General features: G+C 34.4%; 1 protein-coding gene across 1 annotated transcript in view; it reads right to left on the bottom strand.

Moving 5' to 3' along the window:
* Window positions 1–27,363, bottom strand: part of CCSER1 (coiled-coil serine rich protein 1) — a 1,330,597-nt gene that overhangs the window by 777,650 nt on the left and 525,584 nt on the right. The window contains exon 7 of the mRNA XM_021702315.1: window positions 19,956–20,033. Coding sequence (XP_021557990.1) covers window positions 19,956–20,033 — 78 coding nt within the window. The remainder of the gene's footprint in view (window positions 1–19,955; window positions 20,034–27,363) is intronic.

Here is a 27,363-nt window from a genome sequence, read left to right on the forward strand (position 1 = left end):
AAGTAATCTAGAGAATAAAAGATGGAAACAAAAGAAAAGGTTAGTGCAACTATCCTGAGGAGGGAGAGAACTTGATATGTTTCAGAAATAACATGAAGGTCAGCATGGCCAAATCAAGAAAAAAACATGCAAGAGAAATCAGAGATGAGATTGGAAAAGCTGCCATGGGCTAGAACATGCAAGGCTCACAGAACTTGGCAAGCAGTTTCACTTTAACCTTGTGTTTGATGGGACACCACTGGAACATTTTAAGCAGGGGGATGACACACACTAATTTATCTTTTTAAAAGAGAACTCTGGCTTCTATGTGGAAAATGGACTATAGGGAAGACAAGAGTGGAAAGAGGAAAACGAGTAAGAAATGGTTGTGATAGCCAAAGTGAGAGATGATGACAGTGATGGTAGCCTAAGTGGCAGAAATTGGCAGATTTGCAATATACTTAATCCCAAAGGCAGAGCTGACTTGCTAAGGATGGAATGGGTATGGGGAAGTAATGAGAAGGATCAAGGATGGAATTCTATTCTTTTCTTTCCTTTTTTTTTCCCCTGGCCTGAACAATGGAGTCAACAAAACTATTAGTTGAAATTGTGAAGGAAATACAGAGACTCAGAGAGGAATAGATTTAGGACAGTGACTTGGATAAAATGGGCTAAGAATAAAAAGTTTTGAATGGTTTTGTCTATTTGGAGATCCTGGGTATAGATATCCAAGTGGAGGTAATGAGTAGGCATTTATGTATATGAGTCTGGAACTCAGAGAGGTCTGGGATAGAGGTAAAATAATCTGGAGGTATTAGGTCAAATATGGTAGGAGATCAATCAGGAGTGAGTGTCTAGAGCAAAGAAGGTCAGCAGGTGGGAGGACTGTGACCTAAGACAATACAGTATTTCCATTTTCACATATTGGTTAATATCATTTGAGATTAATCTCCAAAATTCTCTCGCCTAGGGTTAAAACTACCCCTAATATCTGAAAAATGACTCACTAAAAATTAGAGTATTTTTTTAAAAAAAAAATTGTTAGTATTACCTATGCTGATCCAGATGTAGATTAACACATTACTTTAGGCCCACATTTATCTAAACCCTTAAAAGCAATCTATATTAGGTTAGAGGAAACAGTCTCCTCTCCTGTGAATTCTGAAGATAATAGTTTCCTTAAGTCCCAAGGTAAAATGAGTGATAAAGTTAACTCCTCTGGTAGTTAACTGCAGTTGAGAAAGAACTATAGGTTATTAGATTTATTTAAAAGTATTTTTCATAGTTTATGTTAAGAGAAATTATGACAATAAGCTCTTCTATGATACTGAATTATCTAGTCAAAACATTCTTTGAATGGTCAGTCATAAAAGGTATTCTGATCTAGTCCTCATCTTCACCCAATTAATACAGGTGACAGACAATAGCATATAGTTCAAGGTACAATATTTAGTATAGCATGGTAGCTTCAAGCATGGGTTTTGAAATCAGTCTGGCTCTGCCATTTATTAGAGATGTATTAGAAATATGAAACACTCTAGACTCAGTTTCTTCTTATGGAAAATGGACTTAAAATGCCTAGTCTAATTTACGGAGTTTTTCCTGAGAAAAATATATGTAAACATGTTAAAATCTGTCTAGCACATTAGAGCACTCAAGAAATTAAAGACTGTACTATAATTACCTTTTAGATAAACCATGAGTTTAAAGAGACTTCGTGGTTTAGCAGAGCAACATTCTAAACAGATAACTTCTGAGCAAACACTTGAGCATGCCCCATTTTAAAATCACCCTAAATATACTAGAATTTTGACTGTGTTTATAACTTTTAATGTTGTCTTAAATTTTATGCCTTATACTTTTTAATTAAAAAAACACTAGGTTATCTGCCTCATAAATACCGAAGTCTAAAATATAAATATAGACATAAAATAACGCTTTGTTATTCAGAAAGGAATATATGGCTTAAAATGAATTCAACAACAATAATAAAAAATATATGTAACCTCAATTTAGAAAGCAGATTACTCAAAATGAATATATTATGTAAAAATATCAACACCTAGCAAAAAAATTGAAAATACAATCTCATAAGTCAATAATCCAATAAGACAAGTTCAAATACTTTAACAACTATTTAATATCCTACTAACTACCATTAATCTTTGTACATATTTTCATTCGTTCCTTAAATCGCTATTTATATTAATGTTTCTGTATTTTTTTTCCCCTCAAGGAGCTCTTGAGAAGAATGTAAACACCATATGTTACATAGTGTTAGGACAAAATTATAATTACTTACTTAAGTCAACAGGTAATTTAAATCTGAATAAGTGTAAAGCTATTTTAAAGGCAGCTGCTAACAGTTAAACTGTTTTTACCACATAAAAATGAATTAAATTATGTAGTTAATAACCTAATTATACAACATGAATACACAGAAAAACAGAATTTTGTGTACATTAATAAATCTCATTCTGTATTTGTCACTACAGCTTTAAAACTAACTTATAAGACTGAAAGTAATGATATTAAGCCATGTGGCTTATGGAAACGTGTCTCACTTTTTTATATGTGGTTTATACTCATCTCTTAGGGACAATTTTGAACAACATGTGAGTCTTTCTATACACTCATCTGAAGTTATGTAACCATTTTTTAGAACTTCACTGAAGCATTCATCAAATCTTTGCATGCACTAAATTAAGTAGTGTTAAAACAAGTTAGTTCCAGAATATTTATCATTATATAGAAATGATTATTCATGAAGTTCCGATTCTTTCCTAATAGATTGCTTTATTAAGACATATTTCAAAGAAAAGACAATTCCATTTTTTTTTTTAACTGGCTCTTCTCTTAAGCATTAATGAATATAGTCTGTGTAAGAAAGAAAGGAGAAAGTTAAAACAAAATTCATAAAGCTAACTGCCGTTTGGTCCTGTCAAACTAAATAAATAGCAGCTCTTACCCTTTACCAATATTCACATAAAGTCAAATATTTATGATTTGTTATATTTTATAACCACACATGTAGTATTCAGCTTGGTTTTAACACAGACTTCAAGTTCTTTTAAAAAATGAATATAAAAACTCTGTCTATGTTAATCAATATATATAACTAAATATATATAACTCTATATTTTTTAAACAGAAAATAGAAAAAAAAAGTAAATTTTAAGGTAAGAAGTCCATTGTAAAATCTAAGCACTTTGAGAGTAGATAGGAAAAGGAAACTGGAAAGCAGACAAGACATAAGAAATCTGAAACCTGAGCTGATAGTGCATATCCCCATCCCTAAACAACCCTACTGTTACTGTGGGGCCATAGAAAAGCTATGTACCTGTGAAAGGGGGAATGAAGATGGATCTGACGACCAGAGGATTGGTTGACAGTATTCCATGCAGCCAGACAAATTCTCCTTCTATCCCTAGCAAAAGGTTCAAGTCTATTGTCTTCCGAAAGAATATTAGGTGGATTAAAGTGACATCAGGTACAATTGTGGAAGGTAGTACCTTACTGAAAACAAGTAGATTAAAATGAATAGACATTTTTCCAAAGAAGACATACAGATAACCAACAGGTTCATGAAAAGATGCTCAGTATCAATAAGCATCAGGGAAATGCAGCTCAAAATCAAATGAGATATCACATCACACCTTTTAGAATGGCTATTATCAAAAAGACAAAAAATAACAAGTGTTGGTGGGATGTAGGTAAAAGGGAACCCTTGTACACTGTTGCTGGGTATGTAAATTGGTATAGTCACTGTGGAAAACAGCATGGAGGTTCCTTAACAAAATTAAAAATAGAGTTACCATATGATCCAGCAATTCCACTTCTGGGTTTTTAAACCCCCACCCCAAATGAAAACACTAAGTCAAAAATATATATGCACTCCCAAGTTCATTACAGCACTATTTACAATAGCCAAGATATAGAAACAACCAAAGTCCTTCAATGGATGAATGAATGAAAAAAATTTATGTTTAAATGGATATAAAATACACATATGTATGTATGTATACAAACACATAATGGAGTATTATTCAGCCATAAAAAAGAATGAAATGTTTCATTTGAGACAACATGGATGGACCCCAAGGGTATTATGCTAAGTAAAATAAGTCACACAGAGAATGGAAAATACCGTATGGTCTCTCTTATATGTGAAATCTAAAAAACAAAAACAGAGAAATAAAATAAAAGCAAAAAAAAAAAAAAACCAAAAAACTAAGCTTGTAGATAGAGAGGACAGATGGGTGGTTGCCAGAGGCAGGGGGTAACGGTGAGAGGAATGGGTGAAGGGGATCAAAAGGTTAAAAAATAAATAAAATAATGTATTCGATGTCAAAATTTTTTAAAAATGTTTGGGAAGTCTAAAATAAACTTTGTCTTCATGATCTTGTCTCACCCTTCTCAGATAACCTTAATCTCCCTAACCATAAAATACCTCAAACCAAGCACACGCTGCCAATTCTCAAATTCTCATTTTCTCATTCACTCTCTCTCTCTTAAAAAAAAAAAAAATTTACATAATAAATCCTGAAAATCCCATGTCCCATTCCTTTTTCCTTTTCATGTTCTTGGTCTGGCAACATACCCTATCCTTTCCAGAAAGGAATCTTTCCTGGCATTTTGTCCCTGTGTATCCAAGAATAGTGTGCTGACCTTCCAAGGAATCTGAAAAATTATCAAATACCCTATAATAAAATACCTTCTGTTTAAACTAGGTAGAGCAAATTATATTCTTGAATCTATGAAAACTGACCAATATTCCACGTGGCATTCAATCCAAAGATGGTTCAAAATTATTTGGTCTGTTAATAAAAGAAATATATAATCTTAGTAGGATTATGATTTCAATAGATGACAAATCTAAAGACTTGATGGATGCCTTCTTATATCTTTTCTCCCTTCCCTTCCATTCTGTTCCCTCTCTCTCTTCATTTTTCATCTTTTCTTCTTTTCTCTCCTTTTCTCTGTATTTCTACATTCAAGGTCTATTTCTTTCTTTTTTTTTTTTAAGATTTTATTTATTTATTTGAGAGAGACAGAGAGAGAGAGCACAGAGGGAGAGTGACAGGGAGAAGCAGACTCCTTGCTGAGCATAGAGCCGGATGTGGTTCGGGTCTCGATCCCAGGATGCTAAGATCATGACCCGAGCTGTAGGCCAACTGAGCCACCCAGGCGCCCCTCCAGTTCTATTTCTATCCCTCTTCAGCTATATAAAACCAACGAATAATCAGAATCATGCTAAAATAAAACATTGTAGACTTTCTGTAGTATAGTAGTTAAAGCCAGTCTTTAGAATTAAAAAAACAGGGCACCTGGGTGGCTCAGTCGTTAAGTGCCTGCCTTCGGCTCAGGTCATGATCCCAGGGTCCTGGGATCGAGTCCCACATCGGGCTCCCTGCTCCGCGGGAGGCCTGCTTCTCCCTCTCCCACTCCCCCTGCTTGTGTTCCCTCTCTCGCTATATCTCTCTCTGTCAAATAAATAAATAAAATCTTTAAAAAAAAAAAGAATTAAAAAAACAAAACAAAAAAACAACTGAGTTAGAGTTCCAGCTGAGCCATTTATCAACACTATGTCCTCAAGTAAAGTTCTTAACTGCTCTAAGCTTCAATTTCTTTATCTGTAAGATGAGACGATGACCATGTTTACTGAGGATTAATACTTAAAGAAGTAGACAGCATTCAAGATTTCTAATTTGGAGAAATGAGTCTATACATAAAATTTCTAGCATTGGTCATGGAAAAATCTCAGGAAAGGTACTATTTAAAAATCCAACTAGGCAGTTGGCAGGAATTCAGTTGTCTCTTAGACACTGGCTATCAGATAAATACCAGCCAATGCAGAAACCACATTTTTCAGAACACAAGTTGAGAACCTGACAAACAAAAGCAATATAATACTGAATTCTCTAGTATCAAGTTAGTCTCATAAGGGATAATTTGTACCTAGGATTGGTCCAGCTTAGCTTTGAGTTGTATGGAAAAAGAGGATAAGCTACAGAAAATTTAGTAGCCTGATACTATATGTATAGCTTGATAGGCTTTGTATTTCAGGTTATCAATGGTTAATTTAATAAAATGATTAACTTTATTTTACTAGGATGAAAGACTTGAGAAGAAATTTGGTCTTAATTGAAAGGTTTTTTTTCCACCATTCATTTAAAAATTCACTAATTTCATCTATTATTGGTGTATTATACACTAGTTCTATACTAGGCATATAGTAGGGAATATAAAGAATATAAATATGATTATCTGCATTTACAAACATCTTATTCTATTGGGAAAGATAGTAAATAAATTAGAGTGGTGCAGTGTGAGAAAGATTTGACAGGCCATTGCTGGTTTTTAAGATGGAAGGAAGCAATGAACCAAGAAATGAAGGCAAACTCTAGGATCTCAAAAGAGCAAGTAAACGCATCAGCCCCTAGAGCTTCTAGAAGGAACTCACCTCTCTGACAACACTGATTTTAGTCCAGGGAGACCTAGTTCTGATTTCTGACTTCCAGACTATAACATATTAAACGTGAATTATTTTAAGCCATCAAATTTATGGTAATTTGTTATCAATTGATATGAATTATGAAATCAATACACTAACTATAACTTTTTAAGATATAACAATTAGATAAATATAAATGAATGGATCTCTTAGTATATATTTTTGATAGCCTAGATCACCTGTAAACTCTATTATTTCAATATGAATATAAGCAATTTTCATCCTAATTGGGGCATGTATAAATGCAGGTAATCAGTGATATTGGATGATATGAAAATTGTTATTTTTTATAATTTATATTTGATTAGTACCATGTGATAGTCTCGGAATTGACAAATTTCAAATAAAGTTCAGAACCCATTCTTTGGAAATCCAGCTCAAGAAACATTATAAACATTATTTTGCATCTTACTATTTACTCAACTTGCTACAGTCTGATATTTGTGTCTCTCCAAACTTCGTATGTTGAAATCCTAACACATCAAACGTGACAGTATTAGGAGATGGGATGTTTGGGATGTGATTAGGTCATGAGGCCAGAGTCCTCATGAATGCAAAGTATTTCCTGATAAAAGAGTTCCCAGAGAGCTCACCTGCCCCTTCTATCATGTAAGGTTATAGAGACATGGTAGATGAGACAAAAAGATGGCTGCCTAAGAAGTGGGCCCTCGTCAGACATTAAATCTGCTGGTGTTTTGAGCTTGGACTTCCCAATCTCCAGAACTGTAAGAAATAAATTTCTGTTGTTTATAAGTTTCCTAGTTTATGGTACTTTGTTATAGCAGCCCAAACAGACCAAGATACAACTCTTGCCTACTTCTTATAGTATCCCAATGCCTACAGAAGTAGTCTAAGTTCCTTATAAAGCACATAATGTCCTTCACACCAAACAACTTGGTCCTTACCACATGGGAAACACACCACTGAATATTTACAATTTCTAGACCCTCAGGGCCTAGCTTGGGACCCTGGCTCTTATTCTCCCTTGGCTCAGATCTCAGTATACTTCCCTTTTCTCAGCTCCATCTTTATACTTTTGAAACACTTCGCACTTCTCCAGGTCATATTCCCATACAACCAGCATTATGATTTTCTGTAGCTTTCTACAGTCAGAGTAAAATATTTCTGCTAATACCTTTGCATAAGCTTTTACACATAGCAGGACCTCAATGAATGTTAGTTAATTGTTCTGAGTGACTCATCACATTCAAGAATGTAACACAAATAGTGATAGATGACAAAAATAGTGACAGATAATATCACCAAGTGACTAAGGCCCATCAGAAAGAGCAATAAAAGAGGAGAGAAATGGCTAATGTTAGTAAGAGGATAGACCACTGTCAGCTTTATTCCTGTGGGCATTATTACCAGAAATTACAACCAATCTCTCTTTATCATGGTGCAGCAACTGGCATGGCTCCATTTTTTCTACTTGGCTCTGTTGCCAAAGGTTCTATTGCCTCACAGAGACACTTAAGGGAGAAAAGTGTGCTTAATTCCTCTACCCTTAATTATGCTTTGACAATTCTGTTCAGCTTTTTAAAAACTTTCAGGCTCAAGTACTGCTGCCAAAGTCTTTCTTATTAAGCAGAACCTAACTACTCTAAATTAACCTTTATTCTTAATAAGAAACATATGCAATAAAATTCTAATATAACAGGTTTAGCCAATTCCTGACACAAAGTTTTCCTATCAGATTTACCAGAGTAAAACAGATTACCTGCAGAAAAGGACACGTCTAGTGAGGATATAAGCTGACTGCTGATAATATCATGTATGAACTTAAAGGAAAGCAGACAATTTTCTTAGGTGAGAATCTGAAATCAATAGTACTTGGAATATTCAAATTGCATTTATCTTCACAATTATTTGTATTAGGCTGTCAGTCAGAGTCTAATATATCCATCTGGCAATTCTTTACCTTCCAATTTTCTGTGCTATGAATCAGCCACTATCCAAGAGGATAAAAGTAAGTTTCTGTGCAAACACATTGCATCTTTCCTTACCTCCTTGGAATGCATTTTAAAGTGATGTTTATAAATTTCTCTACATTATTATCTTCATTATAGCAAGAGTAAATAGAATTTTCTGATTTTTCATAATTATTATCCAACTTAAAATTTGTGCCACCATTATTTTTCCTGCAGAGTTGCTAGACATAATAGAATTTATGCAAAATTATTTATGTGTGGTATGAAAACTGCACTGAAGAAATGCTCAGTTTGTGATACAAAAACTTCAGAACAGAGTATTTGCTTATTTTACTTATTTTATTGCATCTGTTAGCATGGCTATTTAATACCTCTATATCATATAATTAAAACAATGGATGACCAATATCTTAAAAAACATTTTAAGTCTAACATTTTCTAATCTCACATAGTTACCAAAGAAAATACAACCATTTCTAAATTATTTGATATATCTAGAATTCATTGTACCTAATTCATGTACATTTTATTTTACAGTTGCAACTGCACATTGATATCATTCAACTTCTAAAATTTGTTTGTTACAGAAGTAGGCAATTCCAAGATAGAACAGATGATAGTCACTGTGAGATAAACTAAATTCATGCTGAGTCTACTTTTTATAGCTTCTCACATACATGGTTCATCTCAAATGGGCATATTAATAACAAATCATAGTCTTCAAATTGTACCTTGATTGCTAATTTCTTATTTAAAGAAAAATATGTTATAGTACACTTCACACTTACAGGTAAATTCTGAAGCAATGCTAGAGATTATATTCAAAAACAACGAAGGTGGGTGAGTGTTTATGATCCAGAGTGTATATGAAATGGTAATACTTAGAGTAAGAAATAAATGCCGCATGTGCTATACATGAGATCAGTTGCTTAAATTATCATTGATAATGATGTCATTATCTTTTTTTTTTAAAGATTTTATTTATTTATTTGACAGAGAGAGAGATAGCGAGAGAGGGAACACAAGCAGGGGGAGTGGGAGAGGGAGAAGCAGGCTCCCGCTGAGGGGGCAGCCCGATGCTGGGCTCGATCCCAGGACCCTGGGATCATGACCTGAGCCGAAGGCAGACGCTTAACGACTGAGCCACCCAGGCGCCCCAATGATGTCATTATCTTAAATACAGTGTTTACCTTAAGTCCTTTTCGAATCTGCTATCTGCAGTAGATGTAAAAAGAGATCTTGTTAATACCGGTGTGCACAGCAATCATTGCTACCTCTGCTATTATCTCATATCGAGGTCTTCTACACATTCAGGACCAACAGGTGTTGAAGAACACAGCACCAACCACATGCTGACTTCAACTCCTTCTAAATAAAATCGTCACAGCACCTTGTTGGCAGACAAAATGTTTCATTGATGCCAATACACTTGCATGTGGATCCCCAAACCAAAGTTGAAGTCATAATGACTCAGCTTCTTAAAAGGTATTTTTTTTTAAGAAATTTAAAGTTGTTTTTAATTTTCAGGTTTTCAAGGCTTTTATTGGCTTTAGGATTTTCCTACAGTAGTTCAACATCTTGTCTTTTATGTGTAAATGAACCCAGAAATAGCTTCCCATGTTCTGTACCTGAATTCTATCTATCCTTCCATGTTCTGTACCTCTACTCTTAAATTCAGGATTTTCCTATAAAATCCCTACTCTTGCAAATTATGAAAGACAATCCAAATCTATGTATCTTGTAGTTTTCTGGGGTTCTGTTTAACTCAACCGTAGAGAAAGTGGATCTCTGAATTCAATTTTCCAAGATCACCTTTAACAAATGCTCAGTAAAACTTGTCCACTAAATATGTCAAAAGGACTCTGACTAGAGTAAGCAGATGGAGTATGGCCCAATCTCTGAAGGAAGGCTGAAATAAGCCTTTTAACAAAGAAAGTCTTCTATCAGTGCCACTTGGAGAACTCAAAAAATCTAAGGCACCAAACTATGCAAAAATAAAGAAACTCAGTGAGATTTAAATTTATGAAATAAAATGGGTAAGTGAGCTGGAGATGAGGTGGGAGGTATGATGTGATTTTTAGCATGTATTAATGTAGACAAGTTCTATATTTTGTACATGTCTTCCTGAAATCATCTAGACAGTGTGTGAGAAGGATCTGGACAGTAATATGAAGCTAGTATGCAACATAAAAGTATTTGCTTAGGGGCACCTGGGTGGCTCAGTTGGTTGAGCGACTGCCTTCGGCTCAGGTCATGATCCTGGAGTCCCGGGATCGAGTCCCACATCGGGCTCCCTTCTCGGCGGGGAGCCTGCTTCTCCCTCTGACCCTTCCCCCTCTCATGTGCTCTCTGTCTCTCTCATTCTCTCTGTCTCAAATAAATAAATAAAATCTTTAAAAAAAAAAAAAAAAGTATTTGCTTATTGTTCCCATTAAAATCTTTTCCCCTGAGGTTTAATATGTCTGAGAGATACTGAATATCTTTGAACATAAATTAGACCAAATTTGTTTTGGCTTTAATTTATGTAAAAATAATTTTATTTATCAAAATATATAATTATCATTTTTCTTACTATTAGAGCATTCATCATGTATTAGTAATATGGTCTGCAAAAGCCAAATAATAGGTATAATAATCATTTAAAATTTATCCTGACAGGCCTAAAGGAAAAAAGTTAACATAAAATAATACTTGTATAGTATATTTGTATAACATAATATAGAAAGCATTGTTTGGTATTTGTTAATTCAACTAAAATTTAACTGTCAGTATTTAGAATCAGGAATTTAGTAAGCTATTTTTTAAAGCCATAATTCTTTGATACTCTCAACCATTAAGATTGTAGGACTGTAAGTTAATTCAAATATGGTGACATTTAAGTGAATTTCCCAAATTTAGTGGAAATTAAAAGAGCAATGGAAAATATATTCAAATAAGTACACGGATGAATATATATAAACATTTAAGGAAATCTATTTCCTTCTACATTCCCTCAAACCCAAACTCCTTACACCTGACCGAGAATTTGATAGAGCCTAAAAGTGATTAATGAAAGACTATCACACATCATTTTATTCAGTGTAGCTGATTAAAGATTGCTGCAAATTTTTGTCATTCCCCCTCAAGAGATAGTTTATCTTCCCTTCACTTGAGTCAAGGTTGGCCTTATGTACAGAAGAGTTAACATAGCAGTCTTTAGTCTACTATGGGATGAATTGTGTCCTCCCAAAATTCGTATGTTATTTTTTTCACATTTTTATTTATTTATTTGACAGAGAGAGAGAGAGAGCACAAGCAGCAGGAGTGGCAGGCAGAGGGAGAAGCAGGCTCCCCACTGAGCAGGGAGACCGACTGACGTGGGGCTTGATTCCAGGACCCTGGGATCATGACCTGAGCTGAGGGCAGATGCTTAACCAACTGAGCCACTCAGGCGCCCCTCAAAATTCATGTTAATGTTCTAATTCCTGGTACCTCAGAATATAATCATATTTAGAAATAAGGTCTTTAAGGATGTGATTAAGTTAAAATGAGGCCATTTGGGTGAGACCTAATTCAATACGACTGGTATCCCCATAAGAAGAGGAAGAGATAACAGGGAAGTGCATCCACAGAGGAAAGGCCATGTGAAAACATAATGAGAAGGCCATCTGCAAACCAAGGAGAGAGTCTCACTGGAAACCAACCCTACCAGTACCTTGAACTTAAAATTCTAGCCTTCAACAACATCCCAAAACTAAATAATCCAAATAAAAATGAGCAGAAGGCATGAACAGACATTTCTCCAAAGAAGACACGGATGGCCAAGAGACACATGAAAAGATGTTCATCACCACTTACCATCAGGTAAATCCAAATCAAAGCTACAATGAAATATTACCTCACACCTGTCAGAATGGCTAAAATCAATAATACAAGAAACAACAGGGGTTGAGGATGTGGAGATAAAGGAACCCTATGTGCTGTGGGAGTGCTAACTGGTGGTGCAGCCACTCTGAAAAACAGTATTTCCTCAATAAGTTAAAAAGAGAACTATCCTATGATCCAGCAGTCGCACTACTGGGTATTTACCCAAAGAATACAAAAACACTAACTCAAAAGGACACATGCACCTCTATGTTTATAGCAGCATTATTTACAAGAGCCAAGATATTGAAACAGCCCAAGTGTCCATCGATTGATGAATAGATAAAGAAGAGGCGGTACATATATATAATGGACTATTACTCAGCCATAACAAAAGAATGAAATCTTGCCATTTGCTATGACATAGATGGAGATAGGGAATATAATGCTAAGTGAAATAAGCCAGTCAGAGAAAGACAAATACCATATGATTTCACTCATATGTGGAATTTAAGAAGCAAAGCAAATGAGCAAAGTGGAAAAAAAAAAAAAGAGAGAGAGAGAGAGAGACAAACCAAGAAATACACTCTTAACTATAGAGAACAAACCAATGGTTACCAGCGGGGAGGTGGGTGGGAGGTTGGGTTAAATAGGTGATGAGGATTAAGGAGTTCCCTTGTTATGATGAGCATCTGTTGACATATGGAATTGTTGAATCACTATAATCTAACACTATGTTTACTAACAGGAATTAAAATAAAAACTTAAAAAGAAATAAAATTCTAGCCTTCAAAACCGTGAGAAAATACTTTCATTTTTTATTTATTTTTTATTTTTTTAGCCACCAAACTGTGGTACTTTGTTATGGCAACCTTAGATAACTAATATGCTATCCTTAGAAAGATTTGCTTTCAAGGTGGGCCATTGGTTGGCCATTGGTTACCTGACTGGTAACCAGTGCCCTACACTCATATCAAACTCTCCATAAATAATAAGAGCAGCTGTTGTACACCTGAAATTAATATAGCATTGCATGTTGATTATACTTCAATAATAAAAAAAAGTTATAGTAAGAGTGGCTCACTGTGCCTAAGAAATTTGTATAAACAATATTGTTAATGCTGAACACCTGACTTTTTTCTAGGAGTTTGGAATTTCTGTCTGTTCTAGGTACAGGGTTCCTATGTGAATCTTTGGGTGCTGAATTGCTAATGGACTTTATTGGGTAGAAGTATTACATACACTGCTGGAAGAAGAGTATATGTGTTCTTTATGGCTACATACTGAATTCTGAGTCCTTTTAGCAAATATCTGAATGCTGAGGTAGTTTCAGGGACTACTAACAGACTATGTGACTGCTTAACCAATAAAAAGATGTGGAAGTGAAGCTGTATGTATCTGTCTTTTCCATGATTGGCCTGGCAGCTTCCACGTCTTGTAACATTAACTGTGGATGAAGCCAGATGTCATGTAACAAGCCTAACTACTCTAAAATACTGGGAGAGGGGCGCCTGGGTGGCTCAGTCATTAAGCGTCTGCCTTCGGCTCGGGTCATGATCCCAGGATCCTGGGATCGAGCCCCGCATCGGGCTCCTTGCGCCACGGGAGGCCTGCTTCTCCCTCTCCCACTCCCCTCTCTCGCTGTGTCTCTCTCTGTCAAATAAATAAATAAAATCTTAAAAAAAAAAATATTGTGAGAAAATGCTGTTAGAAAACTCAAGCTAGTCCATAAGGAGTTATCCTGGGTATCTACTCCACTTGAGGCTTCAGATAACTCCATTCTTCACCCACTTATAAAACCCCAAATAAGAACTGTCTAGATAAGTTTAGTCAACCTATAAATCATAAAGAACAATAAGAAATTATTGTTTGGGGCACCTGGGTGGCACAGTCGGTTAAGCAACCGACTCTTGGTTTTGGCTCAGGTCGTGGGTGATCTCAGGGTCATGAGATCGAGCCCTACGTAGGGCTCCATGCTCAGTGCAGAGCCTGCTTAAGATTTTCTTTCCCTCTCCCTCTGCCCCTCCTGGCTGTGCTCGCTCTCTCTCTAAAAAGTGAATAAATCTAAAAAAAGAAATTATTGTTTTAGGCTGCCAAGTTTTAAAATGGTTTATTACATAGAAACAATCATTCTATTTTTAATATACACATTATTGATAATAGGTCCTTCTTAAAATTTGTTACCAGTAGGAAAACATTTGGTGCCATTTTGTATTTAAAATTATTATCATATAAACATATTCCTTAAATATATAATCACAGTGTGATAGCAAAAGCAATAAAAATAGGGGAATAGAGAGAACATTAGAATCAAGAATAGTCTTCAACACTGATCTTTTTAGATATCCCATATATGATCCATTAAAAAATCCTGCAGATTCACATTTAAAATATGTCCAAAATGCCACCAATGCTCACCCTTCTCGACCTTTACCATTCCAGTTTAAGCTGCCATCATCTCTCACCTCTAGGCGCCTTGATGTCCTTCTTCTACCATGTCTCCAAAGTCAGAGTAATCGTTTTAAAATAAAGTCTATCTATGCTATTGTTTTCCCCAAACACTCCCATCTCATGTAAACATCTCCCATCTCATGTAAAGCAACATCTCGAGTCTTTCTTTGGCCTACAAGGCCCTTCATGATCTGGTTTCTCTCTGACCTGCTCTCTTATTACTTGCCCCCTCCTTCACTCTGCTCCAGCCACAGGGCACTCAGTTGATCCTGAAAAGGCCAAGTGCTCCACCTCATCGTTTTTGTACTTTTTCTCAAGCCTCTTCCCATAGATGAGTGGCTTACTGCCTTCCTTCATTATAATCTCTGCTAAAATATCCCTTAGTGAGACTGGCTTTCTTTGGCCCATCCGTTTGAAACAATATCATACTTTAGAGTCACTTTCTGTCTTCCAAACCCTGCTTCATTTTACATCATATTTATCATTCCTATCTGATGTGTTATGTATTTATTTATTTATTCTCTATCTCTTCTTACTAGAACCCAAATACCATGAAGGCAGGAATTTAGTCTGGGTTGTTTACACTGAAACACCAGTACCTAGAATATTATCAAGCACAACTCAATAAATCGACTCACTAAGAAATGAATGAACGAATGAATGAAAGAACAAATGAATGAATGAGTAGATGACAGTACAAAAAATTACCAGAAATGCAGAATATATCATTTGGGATTATTTTGGGGACATGAAAAAGGTGATTTCCAGTAATAAGAGAGACCATTAAATTCACTGAATGAGAAACAACAGCAATAAACACTCACACACACAAAATCCCAACTCTATGCAAGATATACAACAAATTATGTTGTGGAGGTCATGCCACTATCTAACTCCTCTCTCCTGGAGTCTCCAACTGTGCTCTTTTCTATTATACTGTCAGACAAAATAAACAGACTTAGTATACTGACATTATAACACACAAAGAATAAAGTTTCAACAGTGCTTTGTTTACAATGTGTTTTTTTCCAGTATCTAATGTGATTGAACAATATTCCTTCAGTGCCGTATGTCCTTATGCCTGCAGGTCTATTAATTATGTATTTCTTTTTTCCAAGTAATGTTTTCTTATATTCACCAGTTTTCCCTTAAGACAGATTCAATGTATTTACTCCTTCTCCCTCATAGTTAATGAACATTTCCATTAATTATTTTTCATACAAGGAATCTGATATATGAGTTTATCTGAATACTCGAGGGCAGGAAATAAACAGCATGCCTTCTAGAAATGAATATTAAATACTATTCTTCAGCAAAGTAAAGATTTAAAGTGCATTACTACTCTCACATTTGGAAATAAAGTGCAAGGGATTAACTGGAAATAATTCTGCTTCATGTTATTTATCATACAGAACCTCTTGCCTTAAACTTAGATACCTGTTCTACAAAACATAATAGTTAATACATATACTGATATTATGTGCTATTTGAAGCACTTTCTATCTGTTAACTTGTTTAATGTTATAAAAACCCAATGAAGAAGAATTTGCTGCTGTTCCCATTTTATAGATGGGAAAATTAAGACACCAAGTAACAGGTCAAGGTCATACAGATAGAAAGTGTCAGAATTGAGATTTGTCCCAGAAGTCTCCTAACTAGGCTAAGATTGCTTCTAATACTCTCAACTCTTCCACTTTCTTAAAAATAAATATTGTTCTTAAAGTAGAAATTAGTGATTGTTATAGAAACTATAGACAAATTTAAAGTATGATTCAACCAAATAGTTAATGGTTGATAGGTGTGTATTTTCTGGGATTACTATTTTTTTTTTCTACACACTATTTACTTTATATAAGTGAGAGCAAACTATGTTTGTTACTAAGTCCTAAATTTAGGCTCTGTGGTCAAGCGGAATTAGCATCATTTCTTACCCTAATATTTCAGGAGTGCATGACAAGATGAATTTTTTTGAGACATTATTTATTTCCACCTCCTTGTCCCTTGCTTTAGTAAAGTGGCTCTGTGCTTCTTAAAGTGATGTTTCTTTCAGGTAAGAAAAATCTTACATCACAATTCCTTTCCTCTATTCTGCTTCTAAAAAGTATGTTGAGAAGATTTTTTTTCCCAGGCTCTGGTTGATTAAAGGAGAGAGGAATAATCTCCAAGGGAAATTTTTTTAAAAAGGGAACTTCTTTAGTCTAGACTAAAGGGTGATTTCTGGGGATGAGAAAAAGGAGTCTAAGAACTTTGAATTTCACAAGGAGAGGAGACTCCAGAAATATTCCAGAACCACTCTTGGTCCACAACTGGGGAAGGTGGCTGGGTCTCCGACAGGGTGGCTCTATTGTGGATTCTAGGCACTAGATGCCCAGTCTCATTAGACACTCCACAAACCCAAGTATCACAGAAAAGCAGCAGTCAATGGGCCAGGGAGGGCAATGAGAAGACTATATTTTTGTTTAAAATCAAATTTTGAAAATTGGTGAATGAAGCATATTCTTTAATGCCTTGGTGTACTCTTGAAGCAGAGTGTAAAGAAAATAGAGTTGAATTCATTTCCATCCATTGAATTTATCACAGAATAAGGATAAAGGGGCAAGGTTGGAATAATACCTTTTATTAACATATCTAATCAAAGAAAAGATGATTTTTTGGAGAAAACGGGACTAAAACCTAGAGATCATGCTTCAGTGAAATACAAATAAATTTTAAAATAGGGGATAAATATGGTTAACAAAAAGAACATGGTCCATAATAAAGTGTACTATTATGGAGGGGTCAAGAACAATAAGCGAGCTTCAGCTTCAGGACTGTTAGTTCCAGGAATGGACTGAGGCTGCTAATAACCATGTGTATACAAATAAATTAAAAGGATCATCTTATTAAAGAACAGTAATTTTGGTGACCCCAAGGCGTTAGGTGTGAAATATCTATCTGACTGAACCTAACAAAGGAAGAGAGGAGGCAGGTTAGATTGGAAGTGATTAGGTTGATAGAAATCAAGGAGAATGGCAGGGAAGAAAAAGAATAGGGTGGGATGGACACATCAGAGTTAACAACTTGGTTCAGTGTTATTTTATAAAAAGAAACATAAACAAAAAGAAACATAAACATTGTAATTAACAGTTAGGTGGTCTATTCTTTCTCTCTCTCCCCCTCTCTCTCTCTTTTTTCTAACTCACAGATAACTGATCTTGAAATTTTATGATTCTATTATGGTTATCTGATAAAATATTATTCCCACCCATGCAAAATTAGTTATACCTTGCCATTCTGTAATGATATTGTGATAGAGAATAGACCACTTGTGTAAGTCAGCCTGAATGCTTTATTAAAAAATAGAGATTATACATTTGCTTTTTGTTTCCAAATACATGTCCATAAAATTGTCTGCCCAATTATGGGAACTTGGAATCCTAGAAGCTTCTCAGCACCAAGAGTGCGACTGGGAAGTCTGTGAGTTTGTGGTAGGATATGTAGAGAATTGTGCACCATACATCTTTCTCTATGAAGGGATACACTCAAATGCTTTCATGGTTGGCATGCTTACAATACAGAATGATGAGAACAGTGGTGAATAAGGAGCTTTACTCCTTGTTTACAAAAAAAGCTCCTCATTTACAAAGGCAGAAGCTTTACTTCATAATTTCAAACTTTAATTTTTGACACTATTAAATACTAGTGGGATGTTTTTATATATGATAAAAAATATGAAAAATAAAAAAATAAAAAATAAAAAAAATATGAAAAATATATAAATAATATTTCTTTCACAAAAAAAGTAAATCAAGAGGCACTAGAACTACACTGGCTACCACTACTAATATTATATATTATAAGTGCTTAGAAGTTTTAATTGCTTATAAAACCACTTACATACATTAACATGGGAACAATATTGATCTCTTAGAAGCAGTGACAGAAACTAACTAAAATAATTATATTTATATTAGCTTTGTGTCAGCACATTTTGGAATATATCTGACCTTTTCTTTTACTTCCATTAAAAAATACATTAATTTTCAAGGAGTATAGTCATTTTCAATATATTAAAAAGAGAAAATGGTTTTTAGTAATGTTTTGAGAATTCAATTAAAATCTTGTTAAAGATATGATTCTTCTGTAAATTTTGTCCCATATACCATAAGATGGAAACACTGAGTAACACTAAACTTTGAAATGTTAGTATTTTCTTTTTTGTTGTAGAATAATAGACTTCTCAATAAATAATGTAATCAGAATACTATTCAGTATTTAACAATTCTCTGATATAAAATAACCTTTTAACAATTATTATTGTCTATCATTTTTTAAAGATTATTTATTTGAGAGAGAGAGAGAGCACGTGACAGCGGAGGGGTCGACGGAGAGGGAGAGAGAATCTCCAGCAGACTCCCTGCCGAGCGTGGAGCTCCATGCGGGACTCAATCTCATGACCCTGAGTTCATGACCTGAGCTGAAATCAAGAGTCAGGGGGCGCCTGGGTGGCTCAGTTGGTTAAGCGACTGCCTTCGGCTCAGGTCATGATCCTGGAGTCCCTGGATCGAGTCCCGCATCCGGCTCCCTGCTCAGCGGGGAGTCTGCCTCTCCCTCTGACCCTCCTCCCTCTCGTGCTCTCTGTCTCTCATTCTCTCTCTCTCAAATAAATAAAATCTTAAAAAAAAAAAAAAAAAAAAAAAAGAAATCAAGAGTCAGTTGCTTGACTGACTGAGCCACCCAAGTGCCCCTTGTCTATCATTAAACAACAAAGCATCTATTATTGGAAAACTAAAGACACACAATGAAATTCATAACTTCCTATTATTCTCATTTTAACAATACAGCAAATATTGAGTATTTAGAAATCAATACCAGCCACTGTACTAGTTTTAAGCAGTATGAAGTTGAGTAGGTTACGCTCTTCATATGAGGGCGCCTGGGTGGCTCAGTTGGTTAAGATAAACAAAAGATTCAAAACCTCTAATTCATGTGACATCAAACTATTACAAAGAAATCACTGTTACTTATACACATGGCAAATGATGTAGTCTATAAAGTATTAACTTCTATTTTAAACTGTACTTTCATTTACCAACCAGAATGACAACGAAACAACAAAGATTTTACCATCTGAAATTAGATCCTTACATGTTAAAGCAGTTCACCTTACCATCTATACCATGCAATATTTTACTACAGTAAAGTAAGTAAGTATCCTAAGAGTATCACAAATAACTATTTTTTTGTTTATTTTTTACCTTGAAGGGCAATGGCTCTTCAGTAAGAGGACTAACAGGAAGTGAAGCGATGCTACTTGCTGGGCTCATATCTGCACTCTGCAAGGAAGACACAATTGGATTAAAGAGATACATTTTGGTAGTTATGTTTATTATTCCTAATCTAGAATCAAATCCTTCTTCTTAATAGAAAAACAAATAAGTGAAATATGGGTGTAGAAAAATTCACATTATATTATATACTGAATCATTCCTTATTTAGAAATAGTTATCTTAGGGGCGCCCAGGTGGCTCAGTCGTTAAGCGTCTGCCTTCGGCTCAGGTCATGATCCCAGGGTCCTGGGATCGAGCCCCTCATCCGGCTCCCTGCTCTGCGGGAAGCCTGCCTCTCCCTATCCCACTCCCCCTGCTTGTGTTCCCTCTCTCGCTGTCTCTCTCTGTGTCAAATAAATAAATAAAATCTTAAAAAAAAATAGTTATCTGAAAAATTAGCCTAATTATCACCTCTTAATGTACATTTTAAGTGCATTTTATTAAATACCATGATCATCTTTGTGCCAGGACAGTATTTAAAATTCTTTTTGCTTACTTTAGATTTTTGCCCCCCTTTTTTTGAAAGTTATACAGTATCTGTGATGATTCAGGGTGCTGTTATTTCGATAACAGCATCTTTCAGGCTGATTTTAAAACATATATTTAAAGTATTATTCATGTTTATCTAGTGAAGGCTGATTTTAAAACATATATTTAAAGTATTATTCATGTTTATCTAGTGAAGATTGATTGATTGATTGATTTTAAGGATTTTTACTCATTTATTTGACAGAGAGAGACACAGCGAGAGAGGGAACACAAGCAGGGGGAGTGAGAGAGGGAGAAGCAGGCTTCCTGCCGAGCAGGGAGCCCAACGCAGGGCTCGATCCCATGATCCTGGGATCATGACCTGAGCTGAAGGCACATGCTTAACAACTGAGCCACCCAGGAGCCCCTTAATGAAGATTTAAATAATTGTATCCAGTTTTTATTCATTATGAAAACTATGTCATCAATATATAATTGCAAAATGAAGAAATATTAAATTTTTAAATGCCCGTATTCATAACCCCTGACATTTTATAATCTTTCTTACATTCTGCTAGACAAAACAAAAAGAAATGTAAGAACAAAGGATTTACGCAAAAAGAGAATTACAGGAATGTTGCTAATGCTGTTCTAGTCCAGTAAAAACGCAATCAATTAAAACTTCTTAAATAAGAGATTAGCCTTAAAAAAAAGAAGTATGGGTTAGAAGCTTACCATTGTTTTTTCTAAAAGCAAGAAAAAAATACTGATAATAGGTAGCAACAGAAGTTATGTTACTATATCCTTAACTCACTCTGTCAGAATAATTCTCCTTCTTAAGTAGATAAGCAAATAAAACACTGGAAAGAATGAACAGCAACATATTCCAGCTTGTTTACCAACTGCATGCACTCAAATGCAGAAAATTTTGCAGTGAAGATTCAAACAAAAGAATGGATTAATTCTGATTGTGAAAGGGGAATAAGTAGACAAGTTTGGCCGATTTAAGTGCCAAAAAAGAACACATTCAAAGAATAGATGCTACAACTGTTAGAATTCTTAAGAGTCTCTTTCCATTCATTTGATTTCAGTTCATTTGATTTAGGTGTACCATAAATTGGACACATTTTAAATATCCTTAAAGTGGGATTATTTCTGACTCTATTTCAGCAACAATGCATAAGAACTATAAACATAGTTTATACTCAGGATAATTTTTATATAACATCTACTGCATCTACTTCAGAAATTGATCTAAGACTGCACATTGACTTAAATTGTCTAAAGGAGGAAATTAGGTAAAAACTGAACAATAATCTACTGAAGGAAGCAGAAAAATACACACACTAGATAATTGAGGTGAATTAGCTACTGACTTAATTTCTAAATTTATTCAGAACTTCTTGTCCATTATTTGATCAAAATCAGGAAATATTCTGAACTGCTGACTTTCACTATCTGATTATATAATAGAGAAACAAAGGTTTTCTTAGGAATGAATTTACCACAGGATTCTAAAATTTAGAAAATGTGGGAAACTTTTTTTTCCAGACTAGAAAAACAAGACTCCTGAGCTGTTTTTCTTATTGGATTTCTCATGAGAAATTAAGCAAGTAATAGAACACAGTTCATATATAGTTGAATTATCTGGTATTTTCCTGAAGAATTGATATTCTGCATAGCATATTAAAGTCTCATGCCCTTAAAAATCATATATTCAGAAGAGATGACATTCAGTTGTAAAAATTTAAAAGCCTGTATCATATTCTTGCAGATGAAGATTTTTGAACTTCCATAAGAACATGAACCAAAATCAAGCTTCATGGTTAACTTCTTTTAGGGTTGAGGTCTCCCACAACTTCCCAGAAATAAATGTGTCATTCTAAGCACTGTTAGAAAGCAGACTCCAAAATTTGCATCATCTAACCTTGATTCTTTGAATGTCATTCTTAGAGAAAACTGTGTTCCAGCTTTACCTTTCAAATCCATCTTGTAGTATGACACTTTAATTCTATTGCTCTTAGGGAATCTTGAGAAAAATGATTTAAAAAAACAAATCAATAATGCAATATATGTTAAGAAAAAAAAAAAGAAGAAGATAGCAGGAGGGGAAGAATGAAGCGGGGGAAATCGGAGGGGGAGACGGACCACGAGAGACGATGGACTCTGAAAAACAAACTGAGGGTTCAGGAGGGGAGGAGGGTGGGAGGATGGGTTAGCCTGGTGATGGGTATTAAAGAGGGCACGTTCTGCATGGACACTGGGTGTTATGCACAAACAATGAATCATGGAACACTACATCAAAAACTAATGATGTAATGTATGGTGATTAACATAACAATAAAAAACAAATCAATCTTATATGACATCTGATATACTGCACTTAATTATCAAGTTGAAAAATACAAAGCAAAAAGAGAAAAATTGTATCTTCATTTTTAGCTTATTGTTTTTCCATTTGCATTTCAGTGATCTGTAATTTAGGTGCCATTCCAATTTGCTTACACTTTTAGATATCTGATACTGAAGTAAACCCTTCAGATATAAATCTTATCCATACTTCATACTTTAATTAGCTTACCCTTTCATTTAATGATAGCAATTCCAATGCAATTGCATATCTAAATACAAAATAACAAAGTACTTCATAAGTTACATTTGAAGTTTTTCAAAGCTAGCAGTGTATGTTCTTTCACAATTTTCTTCAAAAAATATTTTGTTAGAATTATGGCTTCATCTGCTTTTGAAAGATTTCAGATACTTTGGAAATGGCCAGTTCTCAATAATGTGAAAGTGGCTGTCTTTGGAATATAGAATTATTCTGTAAAATAAGCAAATCATCTCAACAAAAGGAACCTCCTTAATTCTTATGTAACATACTTAATGTATGAGTATATTAAGTATGTTACATAAGAGCTTACCGTTAAGTGTGACCTTAAAGTTTAATAATAAAATTTAGACAAATATTTACTTTTGAGCCTATCAGAAATATTCTAGTGAATATCACCTTCTTCTCATGCATATTTTTCTCCAAAATTCTTTCTACTCATCTCAGTTTGAAGAAACTATTCACTTTGTTGTTGCTGTTTCCATTATATAATTCCCCTAAATTTACAAACTACCTCATCCCTCACCTCCAACCCATCTTCTTTAAATCAACTGTATTGAAGTATAAAATACTATACTAAAATGCAACTTTTAAAAGTATGTGGTTAGATGACTTTAACAAATGTATACACATGTGTAACTACCACCAAAATCAAGATATAGAACATTTTCATCACCTCAAAATGTTCCTCATGCTCCTTTGCATTCAAATGCCACCCCCCTTCCTGGTCCCAGGCAACAATGATATGCTGTATCACTATAGGTTAGTTTTGCCTTCCCTAGAATTTCACATAAATGGAAATGTACAATATGAACTCTTTTGTACCCAGCTTCGCTCATTCAGCAAAATTCTTTTGAAATTCATCATGTCATGCTGTTGTATATTTCAGGATACACCCTTTTAAATGTAGTGTAATATTTAATGGCAAACCACAATTTGTTTATCTAATCACCTGTTGATAGAGTTTGTGTTGCTTCCAGTCTGGGACTATTACGAAGAAAGCCATGATAAACGTTTGTGTACATATCTTTTTGTGGACATATGTTTTCATTTTTCTTTTCTTTCTCTTTCTTTCTTTCTTTCTTTTTTTTTTTTGATTTATCTGAGAGAGAGAGAGAGAGCACAAGCGGAGGGGGGGCAGAGGGAGAGGGAGAGAGAGAATCCTTAAGCAGACTCCCCACTGAGCATGGAGCCCCATGCACAGCTTGATCCCAGGACCCTGCGACCATGACCTGAGCTGAAATCAAGAGCTGGATGCTCAACTGACTGAGCCACCCACCCCTGTTCTCATTTTTCTTGGATAAATATCTAACAGTGAAATTACTTGGGGCCTATGGTAAATTTATATCCATTATTATGCCAGCTTCGTAACAAACTGACAAAATGACAAAGGGATTGTAATACATTGCACTTCAATTTGTATTGTATCTCACTAATATTGGCATTATCCTTTTTTTCTTTTCTTTAATTTTAGCCATTCCAGGGACCTGTAATGGTAGCTCATTGTGGTTTTAACTTTCATTTCCATAGATAACTAATGATGTTGAGCATCTTTTCATCAATTTTCTTCTGTTGACCATTAGTATATCTTGTATTGTGAAGAGTCTGTTAAAATATTTTGCCTATTTTTCTTTTTGATTGGGTTATTTGGATATAAATCCTTTGTCACATATGTTTATTATAAATATTTTCACCCAGTTTCTGGCTTATTTCTTTGTTTCCTTAATACTGTCTTCAAAAGAACAAAGCTTTCCACCTTTTTTTGTGTGTGTGTGGTTTATACTTTTGTTGATTCACCTAAGAAATCTTGTCCTACCTCAAGTTCACAAAGATTTTTTACTTATGTTTTCTGCTACCAACCTTTCTGTTCATACATCATGGCCAAAAAAACAGCATAGTTAGGATTCTATTCTTTGAAAATGCTTTTGCAAATTTTTGGTATATAACACACATTAAATAACACTAATATTTGTATTGTACACAATCCAGCACAAGATTTTCACAAAGATTAATTTGTATTTTAGCAAGTTACCTCAGACACTTTAGCCAGTCTCACTCATTTGATGGGAATCTGACAGTTACCATGATTTAACATACTTTAATTACAATAAAACTGTGGAGATATTATCTGCTGTGGCTTTGTCAAAGGAGGAAAGGAAATCTTTGCTAAAATACTGAAAATTTTAAATTAATATAAAAGACTCTCATCAGAGTGGTGATTATGGAACTTCCTGGGCAGATTAATGGAAGGAGAAAGAAATAAAGTTTTAGGTGGGAAGGAAAATAGAAATGGCAAGAAAAGCAATGTGTTTATCATCTCTTTCTGTTGACTCATCTTTGAGGAAAAAAAGAGGACACAAGTGGAAATAGAAATAGCCATTTTAAATAAAATTTTAAGAGATAAGATGAGGAATGTTCCTCTCTTTTTCAAATTTCTCAATGGAATAAAAAATGATTTAAGTACATAGAGAAATTCTGCAAATACCATGCCACTGTGGCATATTAAGAGCTGCCACACAAGAGGAAAAAAGTGGCAGGAGGCTGAATAGAACTTTCCTTGCTTCCTATGAGATGACTCCTAAAAATATATATGAATTATCAAGGATAACTTATCAGGAGGTTGGAAATAGCAAATAAACGACCTCAATTCAATCTTCAGACTTGAGTATCTGGTACCAACTCTGACTACTAACCTAGTATCTACTTTGACTATTAACACTGATTGCAGAATTACTAGAAGTTATTATTGATGAAAAAATAAATGTATAAAAATAAGTATATAAATTATAAGTATATTAAAACAGCATTTCTATTAAAAAAAATCCAGAAACAGTAGGTATTCTTTCCCAAATATATAATGAAAGAAACATTTTGTTGTAATAATAATCATGTTCTTCCAGGTTAAATTTCAGACCACAACTTAGGGTAATGGTATATTATCTGTTATTATAAACAGTGCTTTAAAAGTTTGCCTAAAAAATCTAATCACTCTCAACTAACACTGCTCAACTGTTAATGACTAAAGTGTACAACTGAGGGCTTTGACACTCAATATATTGTCACTAAAGAAATAGAGAAATTAAAGGGTAAGAGATGTCATTAATACTTACTAAACCAGAAAAGAATGTTACTTTGAATGACACATCTTCTCTAAGCTTCTACTATTTTTATTATTAAAAAATAAAACATGCACTCATCATAATAGCCTTGACAAACAGAGTATTCTGTTCTTTCTTTTGACATGAAGAAATGAACTCTCAACTGATTCACAAACTATCTATACTTGATATTATAGTTGGGTATAAAATTGTCAAATCAGCCATTTATATAAGAATATAAAAACTAAAATTTAGTTTTGAAATATTCTTCATTAATTCATAAATTAGGGAGTTACTTTTTTAAAAATGCATAAGTGCATTTTGTTTTACTATTATTTTTTAAGTAATCTGTACACCCAACAACGTGGGGCTCAAATTCATGATCAAGAGTCACAGCTCTACCAAGTGAACCAGCCAGGTGCCCCGGGAGTTACTTTTTATCCATGAAAATGAGATAATTTTTTTATAAGTATTGATAATATTTTTATTATATGAGCCACATTGTATTTTCCCTTTGATTTTGGGAGGAAATGTGCTAATTTTATCAAATAAAATATTCTTTATTAATGCCCAATTACTAGATATTCCTTTCTTCTAATAAAGGAACAATGGCTCCTTGGAGAAATTGCTGATTCCAGGGATGGGGCAAAGAATGTACTAGGTGATTCTATACCATTTTGTTGTTCCAGAAAGTAAGAAAATGCTCAAAAGATAAAAGGATGGGGAATGCCAGAGATAAAAGAGCCAATGTGAAAGAGCTCCCAACTGCCAGAGCTGGAACAATTTGAGCAACAAAATAAATAACATCGTATTGGAGTTATAATTCGAAGATTAAAACAAAATTTAAAAAATCATGAATTCATATATAAATAAGTAAGGAACTGAATAAATAAATAACTGGAGAGTAAAGTCAAATCTCTCTTACAGAAGAATTTCAAATAAATTATGCAGCTACTCCCTCTCTTCGAGAATTTACACCCCACCCCACAACCAACCACCAGGCTGTGTTTTAGTCAGTTAATTCCAAAGAGTAGAGTATGAAAAGGGGAATGGTAACTTTACAGTGGAGAAACCCAGCAAATTTTACCTCATCCAGGTGATCATGGTAAACACCATGTAGATAGCATTACATAATATGATAAGAGGGGTACTTCACCTCTGT

The sequence above is a fragment of the Neomonachus schauinslandi genome, chromosome 2, assembly GCF_002201575.2.
Source record: "Neomonachus schauinslandi chromosome 2, ASM220157v2, whole genome shotgun sequence".
NCBI classification, from domain to species: domain Eukaryota; kingdom Metazoa; phylum Chordata; class Mammalia; order Carnivora; family Phocidae; genus Neomonachus; species Neomonachus schauinslandi.